This window comes from Phalacrocorax carbo, chromosome 3 (assembly GCF_963921805.1).
Source record: "Phalacrocorax carbo chromosome 3, bPhaCar2.1, whole genome shotgun sequence".
In the NCBI taxonomy this organism is placed as follows: Eukaryota; Metazoa; Chordata; class Aves; order Suliformes; family Phalacrocoracidae; genus Phalacrocorax; species Phalacrocorax carbo.
Window position 1 is genome coordinate 9363847 of NC_087515.1, and position 27725 is coordinate 9391571.

A 27725-nucleotide genomic window follows, 5' to 3' on the forward strand; every position below is an offset into this window, starting at 1 on the left:
TATAAGCCAAGGATAATGTATTCTTAAAGGCTGTTCTTTCTGGATGGTTTAGCACCATATAGTGCTTGAATATCCATTTCACTTAGCTGCTGCAGCATTCTAGCAGGAACAGCAGCAGGATACTGCTGTAATGCAAAGGACAGGAGCACAAAGAATAATGCTTGTGAATGCTGATCTCCTGGCTGATGTAACCGTTATACTACTAAAACATTGTCTTTCATCACAAGACCCGAGTCTTCTGCATGAAGTCAGATACATTGAGCATAAATCTAACTTCTTTTGGGAGCTGAAAGAGGCGGAAGGTCACAAGGCTGCAGAGCAAATCTGAGCCACACATCCTGCAGTTTCTTGCCTCCGTGGGATCCAGTGGAGCAGCAGAAGCCTCTGCACTGGCAGGTCAGTGGACACAGCCTCAGGACTCGTGACTTCCTCAGAGCACAGGGTGAGAGGGGATCCCTTCCACAGCATGAAGGAGATGTGGAAATGCCTCCCCAACAGAGTCCTGGTGCACCAGCTGCTGGGAGGCATTTTAACTGAGGCTCCTGCATTTGTAGGTTATAGATGGGATTCTAGCTGTGTCGTATGTATTTTTCCAGTGATGCATGAAATCAGTGAAACATCATTAAGAGAAATGAATTGGCTCTGAAGCTATCATGGTACTCACCACATCTGCCACTTCCCTTTGCTTGACAGCATCATGAAAGTTCTTACCAATTAGTTTATTTAAAATCTCCATAAATAATGTACCCTTCTTATTTCTTCTTATCCTTTTGCCCTTCACACTTCATCCTCCTTTTCCTCTTTCTTAGTCTGCATTTCTGTTACTTTAGAAACAGTTAATGATCCAAATGTTAGTGCTAAGCATCTTCCTCTTCCTTTCCCTGTAATGGGAGAGAAATGTCCCACAAAAGTCTCTGCATCTCCACTGTAACAAACCAGCTAGTTGTGACATCCCCAGAATTTCAAAAAAAATATAACCAATCTGTAAGTATCCTGGTGATACTTGAAGACTGACTGTTACAATACTTACATTCTGTGTCACAGTGTGAATCTTCTGTCAGTGCTGCAGTTACTCAGGGAAAATATTTGATCTTAAAAGATGAGCAAATAGGACGCAGCATGCTAACTTCACATGGCCACGCTCATAACGCTAGTGACACTTTGAGGTAACTTGTTCTTATAGCCTGTAAGCAGTTCACAAAATTTATCATTCCAGGCCACCAGTTTACAAAAAGTAGCCAAGATAACAAATTTACAATAATTTTTAATATTTTGTTTTCATGTATTGTTACATTATTGTTAGTGTTCTATGTATTGTAGTAGTAAATCTCACACATCAATTATTAAGAAATCATACACTGTTATTGTTAATTACTCTAATTTTACCCTCATAAATCTGAACAGTGGATAGTTTCTCTTTACAGACCCTATACTTGTTCTTTACAAAAAGATCAGCTGGAATCCTGAAGTGCTATTGTTTTTTCAGTGCCTAATGTTACCCTTCAAGCTGTAACCAACAAGTGATGATAACAAACCATCTCCCTCTCAGTGGCGAAAAAAAATATTTCACTGAGAACACCTCAATATAAATAAGGTACATTTAATCGCTCATTGAAGGCTCAATGTACAGAAAATACCAAAATACCGAATTTATTTTTAAAGGATGGAATCATTACATGGAATGCTAATGTATATCTTCCTCCTTTTGTAAACATAGATGTGCATAGGTGTAGTGATCATTGGCTGAAAACGTAGTCCTTGACATTGCAATGAACATCCTTTAGTAAGGGCAGATCTTTGACATGGTAAGACAAGATACCTATACATTTGTAGTAAAAGAAAAATAACAAATACAAAAGAAACAAAGACAAGTATTTATCATCTGTTTACTCTCAGATTATAGGATTTAATCTAGAAACCAGAGTGGATTCCAGACACACTTTTAAACATGACACAGAGCCAGATTACCGGTGCTAAAGCTCTAGAGTTTTTCACATGTAAGGAATTTTCCTCTTCAAAGGCACAAGCCAAGTCACTTACTTGTTCTCAGTTAAGGTCACTCCCTACTCCAGGAACTAGGTGAAAGCTTCTACATTTAGACGCTGATTTTTTCTATTTAATTTTTAAGTTTTATTCTTGACTGCATGACCAATGGCTACTGGTGCCAACAGTTATTCAGCATGTTCCTTTTATACCTCTCAGAAGATTTGTCCCCAGAGGAAGCAAATAGTTTCTTAATTGCTTTTCTTCCAGCTTTCACAGAGATGGAAAAGCTGCATGTTGCAGATCCACACTGCCCATTTAGCAGACTGAGGCAGAGAAATTACACCAGTGCAATGAATGTGGTAGAGAATCAGCTGCCGTAATTCAAAATTAGTTCTCTAACTATCCACCCAATGCCGACAGGCAGCCGGGGCTTGGGCAGAAGCCTATCACCATTTTGTACCAGCAACACTTACATAGGTGTGCAGGGGTGGGAGGAATTAAAAAAAAATATTTATCTGTTCTGTTTACTGAGCGCCAAGTAGGAGAATCATTACTCACACTGCAACTCTGGCAAAGTTATGCTGCTCTTCTCTAGATATTACTTTCAAAGTGCCAGAGCAGGCTGAAGATTAATGCAGGATGACACTCCTGGTCCATGTACAGAATAAGTGTATGCAAGATAAAGATGCATAAAGCAAGTTTGTAACAACAACAACAAAAAATCTGATTCTCCCTTTTCACTGACCTTTTTTCATTGGTGCTTTGATTTGCATTATTTTCTTCACTGTGTAGCTCACGAGTCCTACCAGCTAGCACCGAGAGAATGGCTTGCTGACTACACAGGGACAGCTTTCTGGTGCCTCCTGGTTTAACCATAGCCCCAGTCATTGTCGACATCATTTGTCCCACCCCCTGCCCTGCAAAGCACCAATGCAGACCAACTAAACCACAGCCAACTTGAAACATTCCTCCCTCTTCCATGGTATGTCTGTGAGGCGGCAGTGCCAGCAGTTCAGGGATCACAGGATGACTCAAGCTTAGAGGAACCTCAGGAAGTCTCTAGTCTGACCTGTTCCACTGCTTGGCTCCCTCAGGGTAAAAAAAGCTTTTCTTATCCCATCCAAATCTCTCTTGTTGCAGTTCATGCTCCTTATCTCTGAACTTTCCATAGTGTATTACCCTGAAGAGCCTGGCTCCATCTTCTTGAAAACCTCCCCATCTCTATTGGGAGGCTGCTATTCGTTTCCCCTGAAGATGCTTCATCTCCAGGCTGGCCAAGTGCAGCTCCCCCAGCCTCTCCTCACAGGCTAAGTACTCCAACTCCGACAGTCTTGGGGGACTCCACTGAACTCACCCCAGTTTACAGATGTCTTTCTTGTATTGGGATCCCCAAACTGGATGCAGTATCTAGATGTGGTCTAATGAGGGCTGAGTCATGCGCATAATCACTTTACACTACTGGCTCCGATCCTGTCAGTACAGCCTCAGATGCTGGTGCCCCTCCTTGCAGCCAGGGCACACTGCAGGCTCATGCCTTGCTTCACTGAGCAACAGGACTCCACATCCTGTTCCGCAGAGCTGCATCCCAGGCAGCCAGGGCCTGGCCTGCTGTGTGACAGCATCGTTCTTCCTTCCCAAGCGCAGGACTTTTTGCTTACCCTTGCTGAACTTGAACTTTTCTGTTAGCGCATTCCTCCAGCCCGATCAAGTTCTCCTGAATGGCAATCCTACAATATGCTTTAAGAAAATTCAGAGTAAAGACATCCATCAGCAATTTTGGCACAGATGCAGAGATTTCAGTACTGTGACCAAAACTGAGCTGCCTGCAGAGCTTCAGATGCAGAATCCCTTCAGTATTTCACAGCTGAAGAATGGTTTCCTTTGGCAGCCCACAGACACCACCACTGAACCCAGTCTCCATCCTGAACAGTCTACTGGCTGAAGTCCATCTCATTCCCACGTGTCTTTAGCTCATCCCTATAGTGGTTTTACTTGGATTACATTTACTTTTGTCCCATGGTGTTTACTGTTGTCATCTATTTGCTGAGTATCATCACTGGTGATAACAAATATGATAGAGGAAGAGCTGAAAGTCACTTTCTTCTTTGGCCTGTCCCCTGCTTTTTGAGACATAACTATTGGTCGTATTGGTTTGTCATTCCCTGTTGCTGGTGTCTCTTTCCCAGTCCTCTGGAATCTCATCAGGCGAAAGCACAGGAGTTGCAAAAGGCATCGTCGAAACTGCAAGAGAATAAATGGGATGAAGTTACAACTTCCTAAGCAATCGCTACCATGTACGATCCAGTGAAGACAACAGTATCGTAAATGACTCAAAATAAGAGACTTCTGCATATCTCCACCTTGTTCCAAGTTACTTTCAGCGAGTGGTTTTCCTTACACCAGAGCTGAATAGGATCATTTAGCCAGTAGAGAGCGCTGAAATGCAAGTTAATCTTTTCCCAGCAGCAAGGTCTGCAATCCACAGTCTGCAAAGAACGAGAGGACTAGACTCCAAAGTGTGGCATAGTTATTGTTCCCATCTTTAAGTATTCAAAAATCACACATTTTATCTAGCAGGGGACGACTTCACATTCCTGTGAAGCAACACTTCACAGGAATATGCAGAGGGAAGGAACAAGGGGAGGAAGAGGATATAAAATGATGTTTTCTTCCTTTTAAGTAAATCAAGGGTCTGGAATTTTAACAAAAGCATTGAATGTCAAAGATATAAAATAAAATTTCAAAGCTTGGTAATACAAAACGAAAATGTTCCCATTTAATATGGAAGGAACAGAAGTCTCTCAGCTAATTAGAATCCATTTATGACACAGGGAGTCTGCCCTACTTTGTGATTAAATAATGCAAAGTATTCAGTGAAAGCTCAATCAGTATACAAAATAACAATTCCAGTAGTAGCGCTGTTCTAAATGCTTCAGTTAGGGACTTCCCTTCACAAAGCAAAGCATTCAGGTGTGGGGCTTAAAGGATGTGTAGTTCCACATCTTCACACATCTAAGGCTCAGATATGATCCTTTGCAGGAATTCTCTAGTTTTACAAGAAAGAAGTCAGCAGCTGCCTCTTCTTTTAGCATAAAGCTATAATAGACATGAGCATAGAAATCCATAACAAGTCATGACTGGAATGTATAAAGAGGACTTAAAAGTAACAGTCAATCAAACAAAAAAAAACCCATAACAACAAACAGGGCTGGGGCAAGACAACCCACCTTTCCTCTGAAAAAGGAGTACGACATGTTTCTCAACAGCCTTCCATTTAGCTGTGTTCAAGATTATTCTGTATTATCCTGCAGGGTCACTGACTTTGCTTTTCCAGTTATTACACAAGAAACTCTGACGTGCCAGTTTGGAACAAGGTTTTATTATAGGAAATTAATCCCACTCTGACACAGGGGAGGCAATAGGTCCTGTTGGGAAGATTGTTGGTGATAGAAAAAGGTAATGTGGTGCTATGTGAAAACACAAGAGAATGGTCATGTGGAGGCCTTGAAGATTTCAGAGATAATGTGGTACCTCGGAGGAGCATGGAAGTGAGAAGGCACAAGCATATTAGGAGAACAGATCAGCAGAGAAAGTGTATTATAGAGAAGAACTGGGTTTAGGATTCCTTCTGAGGGCAAAATAACCCAGAAGATGAGCAAAGATATTATCTTTTTCATCTTAATCTGGAATTAGAGGTGAGTAAAATGCACTTCACAATGCATCTCCAGTAAGCGCATTCAGCTGATTTGTTCTTATCCCGGCTATGACTGTACTGGCATTGAGCCTGGTACTAGTTTGATTTGCTTTTGGGTATCAGAACCTACAAAATCTTTTTCAGGTTAAACGACTCAGTTGATAAACTTCTATATATTCACTGTTTAAAAAAAAAATTACTCAGTTGAAAATCACTCTTTTTGAACATAATTGTTGTTAGCTTCCCATACCCAGGCCATGAGATGCCATGCTGGGGGCCTCCTGTCTGCAGTCAGGAACAGCATTTAAACTCAACCTTGACCTTAGTAGCACTGCAGCCTTTGCCTGGCCACCCATCTGGCTGATCAGGCCCACTAACTTGGCTGCCTTGTCCCTGCAGACTGCTCGCTGGCCCAGGCTGCTGCCTGGCAATTGCAAACCAATGTAGAAGTCACAGAAAATTCCATTGCTATAATGAGGTAATGAAAACCCGGGGAAATCCTTCCAGCAATCATTCATATTTCTTTACCCTTTGTCAAGTTATTCTATTAAACTCCAGATATCTTTAACTCTATACAGTCTTGGTTTCAGAAGCTGACAACACTTTCAGTAAACGTTCAGGGTTATAGTGAAGCTGTTTTATGTCTAAATAAATTTACCAACACCGCTTAACTGCATTCAGTGGTTGCCTTCATAGTACTGATTATTTACAGAAGTTGTATAGTTTTCTAGTTTCCATATATCTGACGCCACTGCTAACCCTAAGTACTTCTATTCTCTCTTTGCTCTGTAAAGCACTGAAATGAGCTAGTTACCACCATTAAATCAGCGGTCTACTTTTCATGATGAATACTACAAAAGCAGACAAAAATAAAAATTTGTTTTCCTCATAGATACGTATATCTTCTTAACAGTATATAATTTATCTCCAAAAAACATTTCACTGCCATCCTCATGTATTCAAAGCCAGAATCTCAACCAAACTCTGAGAAATGTTACTGGTGTAATATTTTTCCACCAAAATCACCAATTTATTGATACTGCAATGGTCCAAGATCATGTGCCAAATTTTGTAAAATATTCACTTAAAAACTTAAGGGAAACTTTTTAATAATACAGTGTTTCACTTTCCTCCTTTAAAATTAATTTTTTAGTATTGTACACTTAGAAATTTTTGAATTAATAACAAATTATAACTTTGTTGCTACTTGAGATTAAACAAAATTTCAAGGTGTCTTTTTAAACAGTTTTTCTTCCAGGTGCCAACCTAATAGATACCTACTTTTGCTTACAATGTTCTTTGTTTTCATGGTTGAGCTCCTGAGAAGTAACATATCAGGAACATATGTTCCTAAAACCTTTCTAGGCTTAAGCAGAACTGGAGTATGGACAATTGTTTCACTCCCTGGTATTTTAACATTATTGAAACATCTTATTGACATACTTGCTTAGCAAAACCCAGTCTGAAATCCTAAACAGGCTGTTACTCATGGCTTTTTGAGAGCACACTAATTTGAAATACTATGCTGAGTTGTTCAATCCTTGTGTTGTCATAATGGAAAAATCAGAGAACACTTTTTTCTTCCTAAAAAACAGACACCACATATTCTGAACTTTGTTTGATGGAGATCTGTTGTGGTAAGAGAGTGGCTTAGATGAGGTTTTCTAGTTGTAATCCATTTCATGGGTAAATTGTCAGAACTAGACACTTAAATTTTGACACTTCCCTCCCTCCCTTTCATATGAGTGCTCATGTGTGAATTCAGTCCTTTAAAATCCAATTTCTGGTAAGGTAGTATTTTAAACACCATCAGGGATTTTAATTCTCCTAGATCTTTACCATTTAACCTAGCTGTTCAAATTAAAACAAAACAAAAACCCCCAAACCTAGGCTTTACAGATTAAAGTAAATCTGATCTAATCTCCACAACTGTGGCATAGGCTACTAATTATTCAAATAAGAAAATCTTTAATGTACCTACCCTTCTACTCATGAAGATATAGATGACTGGATTATAAGCAGTGCTTGACTTAGCAAAGAAAGATGGAATGACAGCTACTGTTGGAGTTACAAGGTTACTATAGCCATATGTTACCAGGAAGGAGACCACTGCATAGGGTATCCAACAAATAAGGAATGTGGAGATCATTAAGAAACACATTTTAGCCACCTTCTTTTCATATTTTAGAAGTCTGATCACTTGAACAGTCTGGAAATCTTCCACACAGTGAAGCTGTAGAAGAAAGAGATAAAATGGTAAAGTAAAATAGCTCTGTGTTTTACTTGAAAATGAATAGTTCAAATTTATTTATAAATAACTAATTAGCCAATTTAGTTTTAGGCACAGACACTATAAACCTTATCTTGTGAACCATAATTCTTCTGAAAGCTTACATCATGCTTCCCAGACTTATACTGCGTATATCCCATGTAAAAATATGATCAGAGGAGAAATAGAATAGCAAATCTACTGGAAAACAACAAATCCAGTGACGTAACAAAACATGCTGCACTTATCATTAGAGGTATTTTAGAAAACCAACTTGCCCTCACCCACTGGCATAAGCAAGTTCAGCTCATATTTAGTGGTCCTTTGTTTGACTAGTTAGACAACTCTGTAGATCAGCAATCTTCAGAGAGAAGAAAATTTCATTAATAGATTTCTCTGTATGGCTCTGCCACTTAGTTTATTACCCTGAAATTACAAAATCTCTGTTCAAAGCAGATTACTAGGCAGCAGGTTGCCAGTGCCATCTGACTGAGTCATGAAATGCAGAAAAGATGGGACATGTGTGTGAGCGTTCTCCATAACATCAGTTGTGCCAATACTGTCGACCACAAACTTGAATGGGCCCAAACTAATTACCCACAGAATATGAAACATTAACACTTTCTGACACTAAAGGTCTGAATTAAAACAGGGTGCCTTAACATGGAAAACTGGTTTAACAGGGCTTAATCTCCAAATGGAAAAGTTTTACAAAGCTATCTTAAGAGTTGCAAAGAGGAGAGAGTGAGTTCCTTAATCAGGAGGACTGCTAACAGTCTTCCCCATTTCAAGGGAGGATCTGATGTGGATTAGTGTAGTTTTACTGGGAGGAAGGTTAGGGAACTGCTCAAGCTCACAACAAATAGATCCTGGTAGCCCTACCCTGGTTCTCCTCCAACCTTACATCCTTTCTAGTGGTCGCTGATGTGGATGAACGTTAAACATTCAAAAATTTGAATAGGAAGCAAGAGTGCAAATATAGGCTCTGATCCAAGATTAATACACAGCATCAGCAATTTTCACTGAAAATACCACATTAAGGGAAGTCTTTTATTTGAATCAACTTACCATTCTTACTGCATATAGAATATGGCCATAGCAATAGGCCATGATCCCAACAGGTGCTACTAGACAGCTAAGGAAAAAAAGGAGCACAAAGGAGCTATCATTGGGGTCTTTCGACTTCCAGTCCACTGAGCAACCTAATCCATGGATTTCCAGTGTGTATCTGTTCCAGCCCAAAAGAGGTGCTCCAGTCCAGGCTAATGAATAGAGCCAGATGTACGTGATAGCCCGCCATGACCAAGAGAAGTCAATCACTTTTGCATGGACTACTCGAATGTAGCGTTCATAGGCAAGAACAGTGAGAGTCATAATTGAAACAATTCCTGTAAGAAAAATTAAAGAAAAATCAATTAAGTAATTCAAAAGCATTGCAAATTGAACAGGAGTCCTCTTGATAAATGTTTCCTTTGCTAGCAGGTTAACTCAAAATTAGCTAGCTCATATTATAAATCTAACATCAATAATCTTTCTGGGTGACACCCCACTACTCACTAACTCAAACAGTATCACTGACTTCGGAACTACTTAGAGTAGCGTGCTGGAATCTGACTCATGATGTACAATGGCCAAGAAGTAAGACAAGGAGAAAGAAAGAAAACAAAAAGCGAGACCAAGCTAATACTTCTTCCTGAACATTGCTTCATTAAGCAAGAAACCATGCTGCAAGGGTCTTGTTGTTGTTAGCAATTGTTGTGGGTTTTTTGGTTGTTTGGGTTTCTTCTTTTTTTTTTTTGGGGGGGGGGTGGGTGGTTGGGGGTGTGTGGAGTGGTGATGGAAGGGAAAATTAAGGTTGTTTTTTCAAACAAAAAGCTGCTATATAAAAATGATATAATTAGCAATTTTACAAAATGTGTTAGAAACCTGGGGAATTCAGGGTTGAGACTGAAATCAAAGCAAGCATTCAACAATTCAACAACTGAAAACCTGGAAATGCACCTTTAACGTGAATAAAATTACTATGAGAATTCCAACTTCTTTCATGATTTCCTGCAAGTCTTTGCACTCCAAAGAATAACCAGGAAAGCGAAGTGTTAAACTGCTGAAGGAGTCCCATCTGGAAGACATGGGGTTATACTGAGTGGCCTCTCCTGTCTTGCTGCTATCATAACAATATCATAGTCTTCATTTCAATTATTTGTGTACTCTCTTCCTTTTCTGTCCACCTCAACCCCACTACACACTTACTAACATGTTATGACACAAATCACAGATTATTTTGAGCTCTCAGCATTACCCTATCCAGACACTTTTATAATTTAATGAAGTCAAGGCAAAAGTCAAGGTAATTCTGTCTTGATTAGACTATAAGGATATCTATTTCAACGGTCTGTGAAATGTAATGATCAAGAACCAACCCGCTCGTCATGCATGTGTCACCTGAAATCTGCTACAATTCAGTCAAGCTCATATACACAGCCTCTTAAAAACACAAAAGAGTGTATTTCACAGCACTCTGAGGTTATACAAATACATGTGTCTAAATTTGTTACATTTTATCTAATAAGCATCACAGGTATTTTGTCATGCATACACACAGTGTTTCATTTCTTCAAGTACATTCCTATTTGGCATAGCACGCATTTATGCAGCTGTGAGAAGGTTAAACGTGCAGATTTCACTTCCAAAAAGAGAATAACCATTATATCCAGCAGAAACCTCCAAAGGATATAACAGGTTTCTGATCTCACTTTGAAAAAAGGATAAGCGTTTAAGGAAGATGAATTAACAACAGCATGCTCAATCACCAGCAACACAGATTTTAGGAAGGCAACTAAGAATAACAAAATCTAGATAAAAAAATAGCCTCTGTGTCAAGGAATTCATCAGCAAAACCAGCATATTTTAAACCAAATATCTCACTGAAGGATATGCTGTAAGATCTCTAAGTAAGTTACTTTCCTGCAAGTATTAGAGGATCCTTTTTTATAGATGAATGAGTTTGGAAAGCTTTCTTGATTAACAGGAAGGATTTCCCACTCTGAGGGAAAACACACCGCACTCTTGTCATGGCTCTGAAATGAAACTATTAACTTTTTTTTTTAAACCATGTACATTTTTTGCCAGTGTTCTCTTTATAGCTTCATCACAAAGAAGCAGATATTGCTGGACATGCGGAAGGCAAGGCAGACTCCTTTCACAGCTAGTTTTGTGGGTTTTCTTCTTGCATAAGTCATTGATATAGGACTTTTGTTTCTATGGCTTGAAAGCAAAATTAGACTAGCAAATGTGGACCAGAGAGTTTCCACAGCACTTGAGGTTTGATTGGCTGGGGTTTTTTTTCAATTATGTTGATAGGAAGTCTTTCATGTCCTCTTTTAGGACATAACGTGCCAAAAATAAACTGAAGAATGTGGATCTAGCAAGATCTTACTAGGAGTTAGAAAATAATTACAGAATTATATAGGTACTATTCTACACTTCTACTAGCTCAGGTAAATACTTTATACAATGAAATACCATCTACTTCCTGAGCACGTGGTAAAGGCAAGAAATTCACCTCCCATTTCTCTGTGCCCAAAGACTAGGAATTACAAAATTTTACCTGATGGTTATGGAGAAAATTCACATCACAACTGTAGACTCAGTTTGCCTACATAGTGCACTGAGGCTTTGGCTGTGATCAGTGGGTAGAAGGAACAGTTCCTCAGGATGATGGGTCAAAATTAACCCTTTGCTCTTTACCACCTTCCTTCTTTCCCACTAGAAGCTCAGGGAAACAAGGTGGATAAATAAGGTACTCACCATGGTATTCAATGACTAATGTCCATCAGTTTTTAATACATGAGTATTGAATTCTGACCATGACAAAGTAACCAAAAGCACGCACACTTGGTTGAAAGTACAGGTGTTCAGAAGAAATAATTTACTGAGTCCTTGGCATTTTTATTGGAAGCTCCCTATCTCTAAAACTTTGTACTTACACATAGATCTTTGAATAGTTTTAGCTCAAGTCCCTTTCAGTCTGAAACCAGAACTCTTTAAATGGATACTTGAGTTTTCTACCCAAACTGTAAAAGGGAGCTCGGTTAGCCCGTTGGTCAGTATGTACTGAAATGCAAATCCCTTTTCTGTTGCTATTCAGAAAGTGTCTGGTAGCATGTAGGCATGAGGTAAGAAACACAGGTTACAGCATGCTACAGTAAATTCCTCTCTGATGCAGGATCTCTGCTCTAACAAGGTCATAGCTGTAAGAGCAGAGGTCGAAGTAGTTAACCATAAAAATGGATATTTGAAACAAAATATCCTTGTGGGATAAGACAAAATGTAGGGAACTTTGTCCAAAAAAGTCCCTCGTGCTGTGGAGCCATGGCTGCCTGTGTATTTGTGGTAGATGACATGCAGAAATACCTGTAAGAACATGAATACTGAGATCTGTCCTAAGGAAATCAGTTTTAAAATGTGTATTAGAAAAATAAAGTCCATAACTAGGGGAAAAAACACATTAATTCTGGTGGAGGGTGCTATAGATAATGATGTTTAAGAGCCATTTGGGTTTTGTTGTTCTTATTACTTCTACAGTGGGCTATATGACAGAGGAATTAATATGAAAACGAAATTCCAGTGTGTTCAATGGGTAGAAGCTACCTTGTGAGTGTGCATCACATCTAAGTAAACATGTTTTTAAGCAGGCAGATAAGCACCTTTTAACTCTCAGATGAGGGATTGCCAATAACCTGCTTTTACTGAATGTGCTGAATTGAACTACAGACAGCATCTCTCAGCATTCGGACATGGCTGAGTGGAACAGAAATAGCCAGAGGAACAACTTCCGGGTAGTGTCGTCAGCATGGCAGAAGCAGTTTAACTCACAGGAATGTCTTTAAGATTGCACTGTTTTTATGCTGTCCCCTCCTTTAATATTACAAAGAAAATAAAAGTATAAGAAAGTGTATGAAATACTACTATACTCCCATAGAACGCAAATAACTTTGTCAGAGCTCTAAATTTGATTTTCCATCCTTTTAATATAGAAATTCTATAGAGTAACTCTCATGATTTGAGAGTCATTACTCCATAAGAATCTAGTAATTCTTTTTTAGAACTGCTTCCATGCACTTGATGTTAATAACTTTATTAATGTACGGTAAGATTTGATGCCTTTTTTTCAAAAGGAAATAAAACTTGCAAAATTCTGTACACAATAAAACTTGTTTTGACTTTACTGTGCAAAATCTGTGTAATCTGAAGGTTAAGCTTCTGTCAGGTTTCAAGTGTTTAAGTCCTCAAAATACAAGCAGCTGCACAACTCTCAGTTACACCACAAACTGGGGAGCCCTTGCTTTTGATAGAAATAATGACTGTAATTACTGGCAACAGTTTTCCAGCTTGTAAAAGTTTCAACTATTTCTTTTATTCCAAACTCTAAAGTATATATAAAAAAATCTCAATAGGTAGAATCTCCAAAACTGTCAAAATTACTTCGGAGCTTATGTTCCACTAAAAGTGAGTGGAGCATAAGGCCCAGTTTTGAGGGGAGGGGAAGGGTCCTTGCCTTTTAATAAGACCTCAGTACAGGCAAGGGCAAGACTAGAAAACAATTTTCCCCCCATTATGCACTTCCCCCCCATTTCCCCCCATATCTTTTCCATTCTGCATCAGTATGCAACCAAAGCACATTCAATATTTCTAACAAAGGCTTTGAGAAAGAAGCAGCCCAGATTAGCTCATATAACTAGAATAGCCTCATGGATAGACTATTTAAGTATGAAGTGACTTTCATATCTGTCAATGATCTGCAGCAACGACTGGAAACCTTCTACGTATTTGAGTTTCCCAACTATGAGGGATCTCAGCTATTCTGTGTGCACGCTTTGTGGCCACAAATTCCATTATGAAGCTGCAAAGCCATAAAACAAAATGCCCACGTGTGTCTTACAACTCTAAGTAGCAAGAGCTGGAATATGCCTGCCACCTCCACACTTAATGATACAAACTCATAACACTCACAGTAGCAAAAATCTTGAAGACCATTCAAACTCAACTTGCCACAGTCAGTGTGCAACATGCATTTTGAGTCTGCAGTTTTTTCCATATGCTAATATCACTGTCAAGTTCCACCCAAATTTCTACAAATGACAAAGTTAAGAAAAATATTTGTATAAGTTACATTATTTTTAATATAATATATTAAATGAGTTAATTACATCATATTTGGGTAATTACCTGTACTTCCTCTGCACTGATCCCAAGGATGGAAAATTTCTTCTCAAATGAGGAAATTATAATTAAATGAGAAGTGGGGAAGGGAGAATTTATACATTTTTGGTAGGTAAAATTAATTCAGTTAAAGATGAGCTCTGATGTCAAGGGATGGTTTCAAGCAGCAGTTGTGATATATTCAACAACCTAGAGAGTACTGCTGGAGCTTTACGGCTCTTAGTTATGATTAACAAATGAAAGTTATATGTTCTTTTGAGAATATTTTAAGTTAGTTACTTTTTTGCTCATGGTAACCTAGGATTCCATTAAATCTGCTCTATTAACCTATTAATGCCAATAACAAGATAGCAAAAACCCCTATGACATCTAAAGATGCATCTGCAGAGTAATTGTTAAACCTACATCTAAAGTCATAGCTTTCATGAAAGAAGCCAGAGCTTTTCACAAGACTTATCTAGATGCATAGTTCAAAGGGTTCAGTAAGAAGGCATTCATTTTGAAGTCACCCACAAATGGATTTAAGGGCTCATTTCTTAAAGGCCATGCTTCTAATTAATTCCTGCCCCTAGCAGGCTTATTTGCAGAGGTCTAGAAGTCAGTTTTTAATAAGACTTTCCACCTTTAAAGAAAACAGTTTTTGAAATAAAATAGGTGTTGAATCCATAATAACTAGCAAATAAGCTTGTAACTACTACCTGTGATTCTGTACATGCTTATCAGTTTGCCCTTGAAGCCAAAGCTGTTGTATCAAAATAATTTCTATAAAAGCTAATCCTCTAGATTGATGTGTCTTGTTCTGCTGGATAACTAGCAGAACTATAAAACTGGTTTCAGATACACAGTTAAAACTTGAAACAAATATATAAAAATTCACCTTTTCATCATTGTTTCATTAGATGTAGCAGGTATTTGCTTGTTGTCCAGATTTTTCCCAAATGTCAATGACGTTATAGAGGAGTCTGAGTAAAGTTTGTTATGGTTCACTGCAAAGAGTTCACAAGTGAATCTTGAGGTCTTCATTCAAGCAAAATCCATATTAAACATTAATGAAACCTCTATACATGAGGACTTCATCCATCATTCACTTAGAATTTTAACCTAAAACTTCTAGAATTGTTTAATTCCAGAGATCTTCCTTTAGTATATTATGCTCCACTTCAGCATCTTTTAATAATCTTTCCACTGTTGGTGATTTCTTCTTTTGAAACACTGTTTTATCATAAAGTTTATCTGGCATACTAACAGGTCACTCTTTACGGCCAGTTCACAGTTCCATATCTTTGCCCAATATTAACACTAAAGCCTTATATCAGGAAGGATGGAGAGGACAGTTATATGATCACAGTTAAGGGGTTTAGATGCAGGACTGTGTACAAAACAATGAAAAGCACTGGTTATTTGTGGTTCAGATAAACCTATTACATTCATCTCAATGAGACGGACATCTGAAATATGATGCTGAACTGGTTGAAACGCCTGTTAACAGTCCATTTGGTGGATCTGATGGGATATCTATACTGGGCATTATAGAATCTCTGCTTTTTCTGTGGTCATTAAGCCTTCTTGGCATAATCTATATTTAAAAACAATTATGGATAACATACAACTGTAGCTTCCTTTATTTTCAAACACTATGCAAGCCTCCATAAAGACCTTAATTAGTTTGGATGACATTCATTTCTAAATAAGAGGAAAATATGGTCTTACTTGCTAAAACCTTCTTTTGCCTACTTAAACTTCTAGGAAAATTTGAGCAGTAGTGGTATAGTATTAATTTCTCTACCTCCAGTCACAGTTGCATATTCAGATCAAGAATTACAAAGAAACCTGAAAGTTTGTTTCTACTGTACAAAATAAATTTGCGATGCTAACCTCAGATAATTCACGTTAAAACAGAAGTAAAAGCAAGGTTTTAATTTGTATTAGCAACTGGAATTCTATGCTACAGCCAAGCGTTGAAAATAACTTACTAACAAGAGTGAAAAACGTAGCCTTCTTGTTAGAGATTTCATGCAGCAAAACACAGATTTAATTTTTTTTTTCCAGTATCAATTACCACTTAATATTGATTTCTCGATGTTGACTCTAGCTGTGATGTCAAGCTTCAAAATGATTCCAGAACTTTTAACACTGAAGAACAGGTGTAAATGCTCTTTAAATACTCATATGCTAAATAAAGCCAGAGGCTGGTAAGCACGTACTATCCCTGGTCTTGATGGTACCATGCTATGAAATTAAGCAATTTATGAGACTCGGTATCCTGTGAGGTTGAGGCTCTCTGAGGTGGGGAGGAGGGGGAAGGTGGTGTTTGTGTGTTGTCCTCAATGTTATCTCATGACGAATGGTTGCATACGCCTGATATTTAGCTTTATGCTGGCTAAGTCAGCAGACTTTGCAGATTCTTTCATGCGTGACGCTCTAGGATGGATCATCTCTTTGTGGTGCTACGTCCTGGGTATTTCACATGTTAAGCAGATGGAACATCCTTCAGATATGTAACATGTCTGCCCTGATGCCAGTTCCCCCGTAGCACTGAGTTGGCACTTCCTGCACGGCACCAATACCCTTGTGGGGCAGCAGGAGCTGACTCACAAGTTTTCAGCTGATACAGCAGGAAAAGAAAGGAATCGTGTACATGGTGTTACCTAGAGTAGACACACACATGCAAAATATCTCACAGAAGTAGAACATTTGTCACTTTCTCAAAGAGTCTCTGAAGACTGTTTTCAAAGTCACCCCTGTCATATCTCCCCACTTACCTAAGCCTCGCTTGTCCTTCATATTCCTCCATCTTCACTATTTCTTTTTCAGTCCTGCTGCCTATGAACACCTTTCGTATCACCCATTTTCATGGGAAAGGACAGGAATACACGGCAGTAGCAAGTACATCTACTTATTTTCTTCTTTGCATGATCAGAAATCAAATTGAAAGACAAGGCTATGACCACAAAGGATCTCAAGTCACAGATACCACTAAAGAACTAAGAATTCAGCCCATCTGTCCAAGGATAATGAAACTTGAAGCATCTGATACATACACTGATTGAGATATCTCTGTCACTACTCCTACATGCCTCTTTCTGGTGCCAGTTCTTTCAATAAATTGGTCTGTTACAGCCCCTATGAAGCAATCATGAATCTTTGGTTTCAAGAAATTTTAAGCTACAGAGGATTCCACCTTCTACCTCCCACCCCCATCAATCAAAATACATTGATTTTGGGTCACTTTTGATTGGCAGGTAAACAGCAGGTTATAACATCCATTGTAACCGCAGAACATAACAATATTACTTGATTTAACCCAAATCTTGGCAGACATTTGCCAAGAGCACACAGATGCAAGCCGCCTTCTGCTGTCCTCACAGAAATGCAGTGCTTTGCATAATGCCATACACCCTGGTGGCAGTTCTCACCTGGAAGAACCTCACCTTTTTTAGCCTACTATGTATCCACATCATCCATGCTCTTGCACTGCTTCCAACTACCTCATGTTACTTACGCATGTGGATGGCTCCATTCATTTTCCATGCATAATTCAGTTTTGTGGCCCAGCCCAGAGGTAAGCACTTCCTCCACACACCCCAAGCAGCTTTTCTGGAAATTATTTAGATTTTATTCTGAGTGAACTGCATATTTTAATGTGATGAAATATGTGCTGATTAAAAAAAAAAAAAAGCCTGTTACAGAAAGCCATTATGGTTATTGTTTGGATATTAGCCCCTGAAATGAGAACCTGTACTTTTCTTCAAGCAAGGGAGAGGCAAATATGGGAATTCATTACTTTGACCCTCTTGGCAAAAATATGCTTTTCAGAAAAATTTTTAGTTTTTATCCAAAACAAATTTTGTTATGCTTAAGGCTTCTTGAGATACTTGAGATATATTATTTTGATTCAAGACTACAGTCCAGTTCCAAGGGTTGATTTACAATACTGGCAAATCATTTAAACTGTGTAGGTTAAATGTAGCAAAAGTATCTTCTTGTTTAAGCCAATAGCACTCAATTTCTATGTTGCACCTCTTCTCTTCTGAGCCAGCCACTCAGAACCAGAGAGGAATGATAAGCTATTTTTCATTGTTTGAGGTTTGGGTTTTTTGTTTGTGTTTTGGGTTTTTTTTAATAATAAAATTCTCATTTTTGCCTCTCTTTTATTATTTTTCTAGTCAAATACTGCATTTGGTGTAGGTTTGATTGTGTCTCATGCGATATTCTATTTTTCTGTACTCTGGGCTTTTCCAGGAGTCATATTAGTCTTGATACATCATGAAATACTTCAAGCTGCAGTGTCAGTCATCAGGGAGAAGAGTGCAAACCACACCTGTACTGTGTTTTCCCATATATGTGTATTCTGACTTTATAATCCCTATTTAGAACAAAATAATGCAGCGCCCCTCAGAACAGAAGTGTTAGTTTCAACTAGTCCTAACAACAACAATTGCTTCAGACCTCTCCATGTAATATAAAACTTAGTTGTGTTGTTTGCCATGCTGCTCCCCGTGCTCCCCAAACATGGCTTGTAATTTGGACAGGGGGGTATCAGATATGTATTCCTGAAGACTGAGCATCTCTACAGAGCAACTACAGCTCTGTAGAGCTGTAATATAGCAAATGAGATTCAACTCTGAGACAGATCAAGACTTCTGTCAGAGGGTATATTATTTTCCATATCAATCCAAGTGCTGAATTACTATTTTGCATATCTGATCAGAGGGGAAAGCCACTCTTCTGCAATCCCTCCTCACCTCCTTCACATTTGAAAAGCTAAACAGCAGCAATGGAGTAGAAGCAACTCCTTGTCCATGGCAAGACAAGTTGCTACTGCACTCTCTAGTTTTGTGTTAGTTAATACATAACTAATCTGTTTGAATTCAGCAATTAGGTGTTATGTTTTAGGTGACAGCTATGTATCATTTCTAATTTTTCAACAAATTTTAGCATGCACAGTCAAATCTAGGTAGATGAAAAATCACTTCTCCTAGACACAATAGCCTTCAAGTATATTTTATATACACTTCTCATATAAAACTACAGTGGAATTAATCACCTCTTCCATGCTCAATCCTGCAAGTGATTAATTCACTTTAAAAAAATTGATAAAGCTGAAAGCATGCCCATTGAGTCTCCAGCTGTCTGTAACACAAGATCCTAAAACTGTCTGCCGAGTAACCACAGAAAATGCTTTTAGTGAGATTAAATCAGTGCATGTAACACACACTGGTGATGCGAGAGGGTGGCACAGGGCATCATTCTTCCAGTGTGCAGAGAAGAGCCTTAGATGAAGTAGCTAACAATTATACACAGATAAGTGGTTTTGGTTTTTTAAAATAGGCTGTAACTGAAGCCAGATCCACAGGACAGTCTCAGGCAATTAATACTTACTTCAGTAGCGGGGGGCAGCAGGGAGTGATGAAAGCGGGGGAAGAAATCAGCTTCCCATAAAACAAATATAAAATAACTTCATAATTGAACACTTTCATTCTCAGCAAAGATATTCTCCCTCAGTTGTACACTCTGCAGCTTTTCACAGGAAAGTACAGTCTGTAAAACTCCTCACAAATTTTCAGTCTTCCAGTTCATGTTACTGGAAAGGAGTATGCACCTGGATCTCAACTTCTACTTGGTAGCTCATCAAGATCTAGCAGCTGTATACCAATGGTGACTTGTCGAAAAGGGTCATAATAAAATTAATTTGACATTAAAGCTGGCAGTGTTTTTTTTTTTTTTACCCTTACAAGAACAGCTTACAGTTAGGAATTATATGATTGAGTTCTCAATCCATGGTGAAGTGAGAAGGGGGGTCAGCAGAACCACTACCAGGGCCTTCTGGAGGGCAGACTTTGGCCTGTTCAGGGCACTGGTTGGGAGAGTCCCTTTGGAGGAAGTCCTGAAGAGCAAAGGAGTCCAAGAAGGCCAGGCTTCCTTCAAGAAGGAAGTCTTGCAGGCACAGGAGCAGGCTGTCCCCAAATGCCACAAGATAAACCGGCAGGGAAGATGACCGGCCTGGCTGAACAGAGAGCTTTTGCTGGGACTCAGGAAAAAAAGGAGAGTCTACAGCTTTCGGACAAAGGGGCAGAAAACACAAGAAGAGTACAGAGACCTTGTTAGACCTTGCAGGGAGAAAATTAGGCAAGCAAAAGCCCGGCTAGAACCCAACCTGGCCACTGCTGTAAGGAATAACAAAAAATGGTTTTACAAATATATTAACAACAAAAAGAGAACCAAAGAAAATCTCCATCCTCTAACGGATGCAGAGGGGAACATTTCCACTGAGGATGAGGAAAAGGCTAAGGTACTGAATGCTTTCTTTGCCTCAGTCTTTAACCATCAGACCAGTTATCCCTGGGGTATTCAGCCCCCTGAGCTGGAAGGCAGGAATAGGGTGCAGAATAAACCCCCCATAATCCATGAGGAAGCAGTTTATGACCTGCTGCTCCACCTGGACACTCACAAATCTATGGAGTCAGATGGGATCAACACGAGAGTGCTGAGGGAGCTGGTGGAGGAGCTTGTCAAGACACTATCCATCATTTATCAGCAGTTCTGGCTAACAGGGGAGGTCCCAGATGACTGGAAACTAGCGAATGTGACGCCCATCTACAAGAAGGGCCAGAAGGAGGATCCAGGGGACTACAGACCTATCAGCTTGACCTCGGTACCAGGGAAGATTATGGAGTGGTTCATCTTGAGTGAGCTCACCAGGCAACTGCAGGACAACCAGGGGATCGGGCCCAGCCAGCACGGCTTCATGACAGGCAGGCCCTGCCTGACCAGCCTGATCTTCTATGACAGAGTGACCTGACTAGTAGAGGAGGGAAAGGCTGTGGATGTTGCCTGCCTGGACTTTAGCAAAGCCTTAGACACTGTCTCCCACAGCATCCTCCTAGAGAAGCTGGTGGCTCATGGCTTGGACAGGTGTTCTCTTTGCTGGGCAAAAAACTGGCTAGATGGCCGAGCCCAGAGCGTGGTGGTGAGTGGAGTTAAATCCAGCTGGCAGATGGTCATAAGTGGGGTTCCCCAGGGCTCAGTGTTGGGGCCAGTCTTGTTTAATATCTTTATCAATGATCTGGATGAGAGGATCGAGTGCACCCTCAGTAAGTTTGCAGATGACACCAAGCTGGTCAGGAGTATTGATCTGCTTAAAGGTAGGAAGGCTCTACAGAGGGACCTGGACAGGCTTGATGAATGGGCCAAGGTCAACGGTATGAGGTTTAACGAGGCCAAGGACCGGGTCCTGCACTTGGGTCACAACAATCCCATACAACGAAACAGGCTTGGGGAGGAGTGGCTGGAGAGCTGCCCAGCAGAGAAGGACCTGGGGGTGCTGGTCAACAGCTGGCTGAACATGAACCAGCAGTGTGATCAGGTGGCCAAGAAGGCCAACGGCATCCTGGCTTGTATCAGCAATAGTGTGGCCAGCAGGAGCAGGGAGGTGATCGTGCCCCTGTGCTCGGCACTGGTGAGGCCGCACCTCGAGTACTGTGTGCAGTTTTGGGCCCCTCAGTACAAGCAGGACATTGAGGTGCTGCAACATGTCCAGAGAAGGGCAACGAAGTTGGTGAAGGGTCTAGAGAACAAGCCTTCTGAGGAGCGGCTGAGGGAGCTGGGGTTGTTTAGCCTGGAGAAGAGGAGGCTGAGGGGAGACCTTATTGCTCTCTACAACTACCTGAAAGGAGGTTGTAGCGAGGTGGGGGTCGGTCTCTTCTCCCTTGTAACAAGCGATAGGATGAGAGGAAATGGCCTCAAGATGCACCAGGGGAAGTTTAGGTTGGATATTAGGAAAAACTTCTTCACTGAAAGGGTTGTCAGGCATTGGAACAGGCTGCCCAGGTAGGTGGTTCAGTCACCATCCTTGGAGGTATTTAAAAGACATGTAGATGTGGCACTTCAGGGTATAGTTTAAGAGACATGATAGTGTTGGACTAATGGTTGAACTTGATGATCCTAGAGGACTTCTCCAATCTTAATGATTCTATGAAAGATGGGGCTCTCTAATCACACTTTAGTAACGCTAGCATTTCAATCACAGTTAAGATTTAATAATATAAAGCCTACCCCAGAGAACACCCTTACTGTGGAATCTTCTGTCAAGAAACTGCCTCAGATGCATAATTTTAGTTCCTTTTCCTCAAGACCATTCCTGTTATCAATCAGTTTTTCCACTCCTTTCTTTCCTTTCTCAATTGAACATATCAGAAAATGCTAGAACACCACTGCCGGCAGATGGTTCTGCTGCTATTTGTTGTAGCTGAAGTTGTTTATGCTTGAGAGGTATGTATGTACACTCCACATGATCAGACTAGCTTACTTCTCAACCTGCAGGGCCTAATCCCATGTACAGAAGGCATTAAAGCAGATATTTACTGCCTGTGGATGGGAAGGATACAAACGTCTCTTGCATACCTCAAGCTCTGTGGTAGTCACTGTAATTTTTAAAAAAAACTTTTTTGTCTGTTTGTGAAAGCTAGCAGATGCACATAAAGATTATTATGCCCTTAGCCTGTATTACACAATTAAACAAATCCAGGTAAGAGGGTATCCTTGTCTGTAATGAAGACATTTGGGTACGTTTAGCTGCCAGGTGTCTCCTCTAGCAATTATACACAAAACCCTATGCTCTCAGTGATAGAAAGTAAGCCTCCCAGGTATGAGTTGTATTACTAAATTGGATAAAGGGATTATGCAGATCTCTACTACTTGCAGCTTGGTTGACTACTGACGGAAAGAGTTACGAGATTTTACATAAGCTTTTACAGAAGGAGAAGGTGGCAGGCTCAGTGGGACCAGCACAGAATTTACTGCAGACCTCCATGGAAAAGTGACCCTCACATTTTAAATACATCACTTATTGAAGTAGCTTTCATACTCCATCAGGATTCACCACCTGTTAAAAAATAGATACCGGAACTCAGCATAACTAGATTAAGTGGGGATTACCATCTAAGGTGGACAACCACGTCATCGAAGCTTAGACTAAGACTTGTCATTTAGTCATCCGATCTATGTCATTTTCCCCACACTAACAGTATATGGAGTGCTCAGAATGGCTTTGTAATGGCAAAGAGAAGCTCTTTTCATGGCCTCTGTACATATGTACCTAAACTGTATCTTGACTTCAGAATCTAATGAGTAAAAGAAAATTGGGATTGTTCCTTGTGCGACAAGGACAGATGTTCAGCAAAGTGATCAGCTTTATGCTCTTGCAAGCAGACCTCTGCATGTTCAAAAGGCTCAAATGAAAAATGAGTTCTTGAAAAAAACAGCCAGCAGTTGCATAAACCACAAGTCCTGAGCTGTACAACACAACAAGCAGATATTACTACATGGGCTTGCCTAATGATAGAGTTGTGATAATGCAAAAAAGAGACTATTGCAAGGAACACAAAAAACTAGCCATTTATCCCTAGACAGACAATCTGTAGTTCTGTTGCTGCCTTCTCAACTGAAAGATTTCAGAACGTGGGTCTGCTTGTAGTGTCTATGTTCTGGATCTCACGTGCCTCCAAACTGCTAGACTGGCTGATAAAATGAGACGTACTTTACATAGGAAATTTTCAGATTCTCCAACCCAAAATTCCTAGGAGAAGCGTAGACAGGGCTTGTGTTGTTATTGTTGGGGGGAAGTTATCATTACATAATTAATATTTCTGAAAATGTAGATGCTACTAGCTTATTTTAAGCACACATTCCACCTGTATATTTAATCACATAATTGTGCTTAAGAGAAAAACAGAAATACCTTGGTCTTGGCTTTAAATACAGTAGGAGCAAAAACCTCGTAACAACACATGACAATTTAAAATAAAGCTGCATGATCACAATTTTCAAAGTGATTCTTGATTATTAACTCCAGTAATTTGAAAGAATCTGATTTTCAAAATTTAAATTCTGAGTTAATTCTTAACAAATTTTGAAAATCATATGTGTTTTTTTAAAAAGCAGCTTTAATCACATGTCCCAAACTTGTTTACTCTCACGGGAACCTCTCAGTCAACAAATGTGAAAGATGTCTTACACTAATTATTGGCATTTAGAGGTTGTTCTTCCAAGAAAAAAATTTTATAAGGATTCTCTTATTTGAACTTAAAATTACACAGCTTTTAGACCTGAAGGACTGGTACAGAAGGATCACATAGCAATGTCCAGTTTGAATAGCTGTAAACAAACAGGTTTTGGTCATTCAATGTAAAATGAGCTGGACTGGGTCCAATCCCAGCAAATACAGCAGTAAAGTAACCTCACACTATCTGTTAAGATTTAATAGACTCCACATCCACAGTATCAGATCTACCCCCACTTTATTCTAGAAACTTAGGTCACTCTGATTTACTGATCAGTTGAAGACTGCAAAGCTTTAACTACTCTGCTTAGTTAATGAGGATCACAGTTTTTAAAGCTGCCAATTTTGTATGTCTACTGATCAATTAATGTACTTTTTATTCCCAAAGGTTTGGGGGAGGTGGGGGGGAAGTGTTACACTTGAAGAATCACTGCTAGATAATCTGCATACAAGTCTTCCTCCTGTTACCTTCCCTACCACCACCACCAAGATAACAGCTGACTTGGGCTTTTATATATCAGAAAAGTATATTTATAAATACAATACCTGGTTACTCTGAATTAAATCATCGGTCGGTATCTTCACCACCACCAGAGAAGAAAAAAAAGAAAGACAGAAAAATCAAAAACCTTCGAATCGCTATTCTCTTCATAGACATATTACAAAATGAAAATAGAAGCTGCGGTGGCAATGGTCCAGATGGCAAACAAAGTGCGATGCTATCTGCAGGGCATAGGGGTTCCCCCTACTCCCCAGTATTGACACGCTCCTGCTGTCCTACTCAGTTAGGTGGGGAACCACGTATCTTCACAAACAGGAAAGAACAATCTTTCCGTTTCCAGCTGAGATTATGAACACAGTACTATGTACAAAATTAAGATTAGATTAAGATTAGATGTAACTTTGTAAGGTTAGCGTCAAATTATAACAGCCAAGTTAAATACTTTCTCTTATTTTATGTAGCAGCTGAACAAAGTAAATTCAGGCATCAGACATTCCTGAACATTAAGCTGTGCATTTACTCTCTACTTCCATTTGACAGACTACACACCATCACACACTTCTCTAATACATTGTTAAAAAAAATCCTTCCCACTGAAACACACTATGGAAGAGGAAAATAATATGACCAAGCACAGGAAGACGTACTTTTGCAAACCAGTGATGCTAGCTGAACCACTCTGTAGATAAGGCCCATGAATTTGCATACATTTCCTAAGGAACAAGTTTACTTAATAGAGGGATGCAGGAAAGCATCAACACTGAATACATTTATAGTGACAAATCATGTAGCACACCTCAGAAAAATGGAAGTGGAAAAAATCAAGTATGATCAAGCATTTTGTTTGCCAGTTTATCGGTCTCCCATTGTATTTGTTCCATCTTTAGAAGATGGTGATGATTATAGCCTGGTTTTTATATTACCCCTACTATGCATCTAATTTTTGACCCTATATGTAAAATGTCTTCATCAAAAATAATAAGTATAATATATTAAGGGATAAAGATGTAAAGTACAGTTCTGTTCCTTTCTCCTGCATAAGCGTAATGTTCAGATGCTTAGCAGAACCTGGCTGACAGACACTTGAGTTTCTCAAGTATTTGAACTGGATGAGTGATATAGACAGACTTATTTTAGCTGGGTTCTTTAGTACTCCCCCTGACAACACTATGAAACAAATGTCCAAGAGCTGTGCACCACAGAAATCATTCAATACCAAACCTTGCACAAACATCTAAGTATATCCTGCATCCACCACAGCTTCCAAGACAAGATTTCTGCTGTACCATGCAGCAGCAGTCAAATAAGTCATGAGTAACCACGCACCTTCATCCCAGCAGCCCACCAAAGGCATACTGCACCATCACGTGAGACAAAGATTTAGGGAGAAAATTTGCAAAGCTTACAAAAGACTAGTTTGCCTTATTAAAGCCAGTTTTCAGAGCACATGTGCTGAGGGGGGGTGTGTGTGCACAGTGATCCACCAATTTATACACCTCTGTCAGAAAAGAGGACCTGACATGAGCTTTAACCCTGGTTGCTGATTAGCCACTTACTTTCACCATTAGAAACATAATCCTGTTCTTTTACAGCATCCTTTGTCAGTAAAAACAAAGCTATGTTTCTTTTAGCACACTGTACGTATATAACTGGACTGCATCCTGTTCTTTTGCAGCCTTCTGTAAAGGTTATGTATGAATTTCAAGAAAGAAAACAGTTAAGAGCTCACAGGTTTTAGAAATGGAAGTAGCGGAAGTACTCCTTCTGCAGCGCTAAAAATCCCATTTCACGGGAATCAGTGGTTTCCCAAATACCAGCTGTGACACTGCTATGACTGAAAGACAGCACTTGTACCTCAGATACGAATAAAGACGTGCAAGGCATTGCCACACGCCGGCAGCTTTACCCCGGTTCCCTCCTCATCCACCGCGGGGGACGCCGCGGACGCCGCCACCAGGGTCGCACCTGCCCCTCAGCCACAGATCGCAGCGTTTCCTCTTATTAAATACAGCCTTTTATGCTCACGAAGCAAGCGCGACGCTCGGTCAGCTCGGAGACCCCTTGTGCCAACGCCGCTGCCTTTCCCCCTGAGTTTCCCGTCACGCCGCCGAGCGCGGGAGGCCGAGAAACAGATCCCCCGTGAATTTACTGTTTGCTCCGGATCCCTTTCCTCAGCACTATCGACTTTCTTACCAAAACTCTGCCGTGCGACGCCGCCGGGAGGAGGGGCCCCAACCTCCGGCCCCTGCGAGCCGCCGCCGCACCGGCCCCGGCTCCCGCGGCGGGGAAGGCGACCCTCCCGCCCCGCCGGGGAGGCAAGAAGGGCGCCCGGCGCTAAGCGAAACGGGACGAAGTGCTGATCGAGGGAAGAAACCGCTGGGACGGAGCTGCGAGGGACGCGACGGTCGCTTGAGGGAGGGGCGAGGCGACGGTTGGGGCTGGGGTACGTGACCGTTGGGGACAGGTGCGGAGGGGGGACAGGGCGCGGGACCCCGGGGGCAGCGGGCAGGGAGAGCGAGGGCAGCCGGGAGGAAGGACCCAGCGGGGCCGGGAGGGGACCTGAGGCGACCGTGGCCCCGTCACCCACCGAAGAGGCTGTTGCTGAAGCCGTCCCAGACGCAGCCGGCGGCGTCCCACACCCAGCGGCTCCTCAGGCAGGACATGAAGGTAAGGCTCACGCCGAAGACGGACACCAGCAGGTCGCTGAGGCTGATGTTGACGAGGAAGAGGTTGGTGGGCGTGCGGAGCCGCTTGAACTTGCAGTAGAGCACCAGCACCAGCAAGTTGTTGCACAAGCCCAGCATGCCGATGGTGGCCACGACCAGCGCCAGCAGCTCGTAGGTGCCGGCGCTGAAGAGGGGCCGCTCGCCCGGCACCTCCTGCTCCGCCGCGGGCTCCGGGCGGCTCGGCGTGCCCGTGCTGTTCCCCGGGTGCATGGCTCGGAGCCCGGCCAGAGCGGGGCTGAGGAGAGCCAACACTCTCCCCCACTACC

The 27725-nt window shown here is 40.8% G+C and overlaps 1 protein-coding gene across 1 annotated transcript; it reads right to left on the minus strand.

Annotated features, from left to right (window-relative positions):
* Positions 1-1898: 1898 nt before the first annotated feature.
* OPN3 (opsin 3) lies at positions 1899-27725 on the minus strand. Its single transcript, XM_064448592.1, has 4 exons — positions 27321-27725; positions 9018-9337; positions 7662-7913; positions 1899-4227 (listed from the first exon to the last, which is right to left on the minus strand). The coding sequence occupies exons 1-4, from the start codon at positions 27667-27669 to the stop codon at positions 3964-3966; spliced, it is 1185 nt and encodes a 394-aa protein (XP_064304662.1). The 5' UTR covers positions 27670-27725; the 3' UTR covers positions 1899-3963.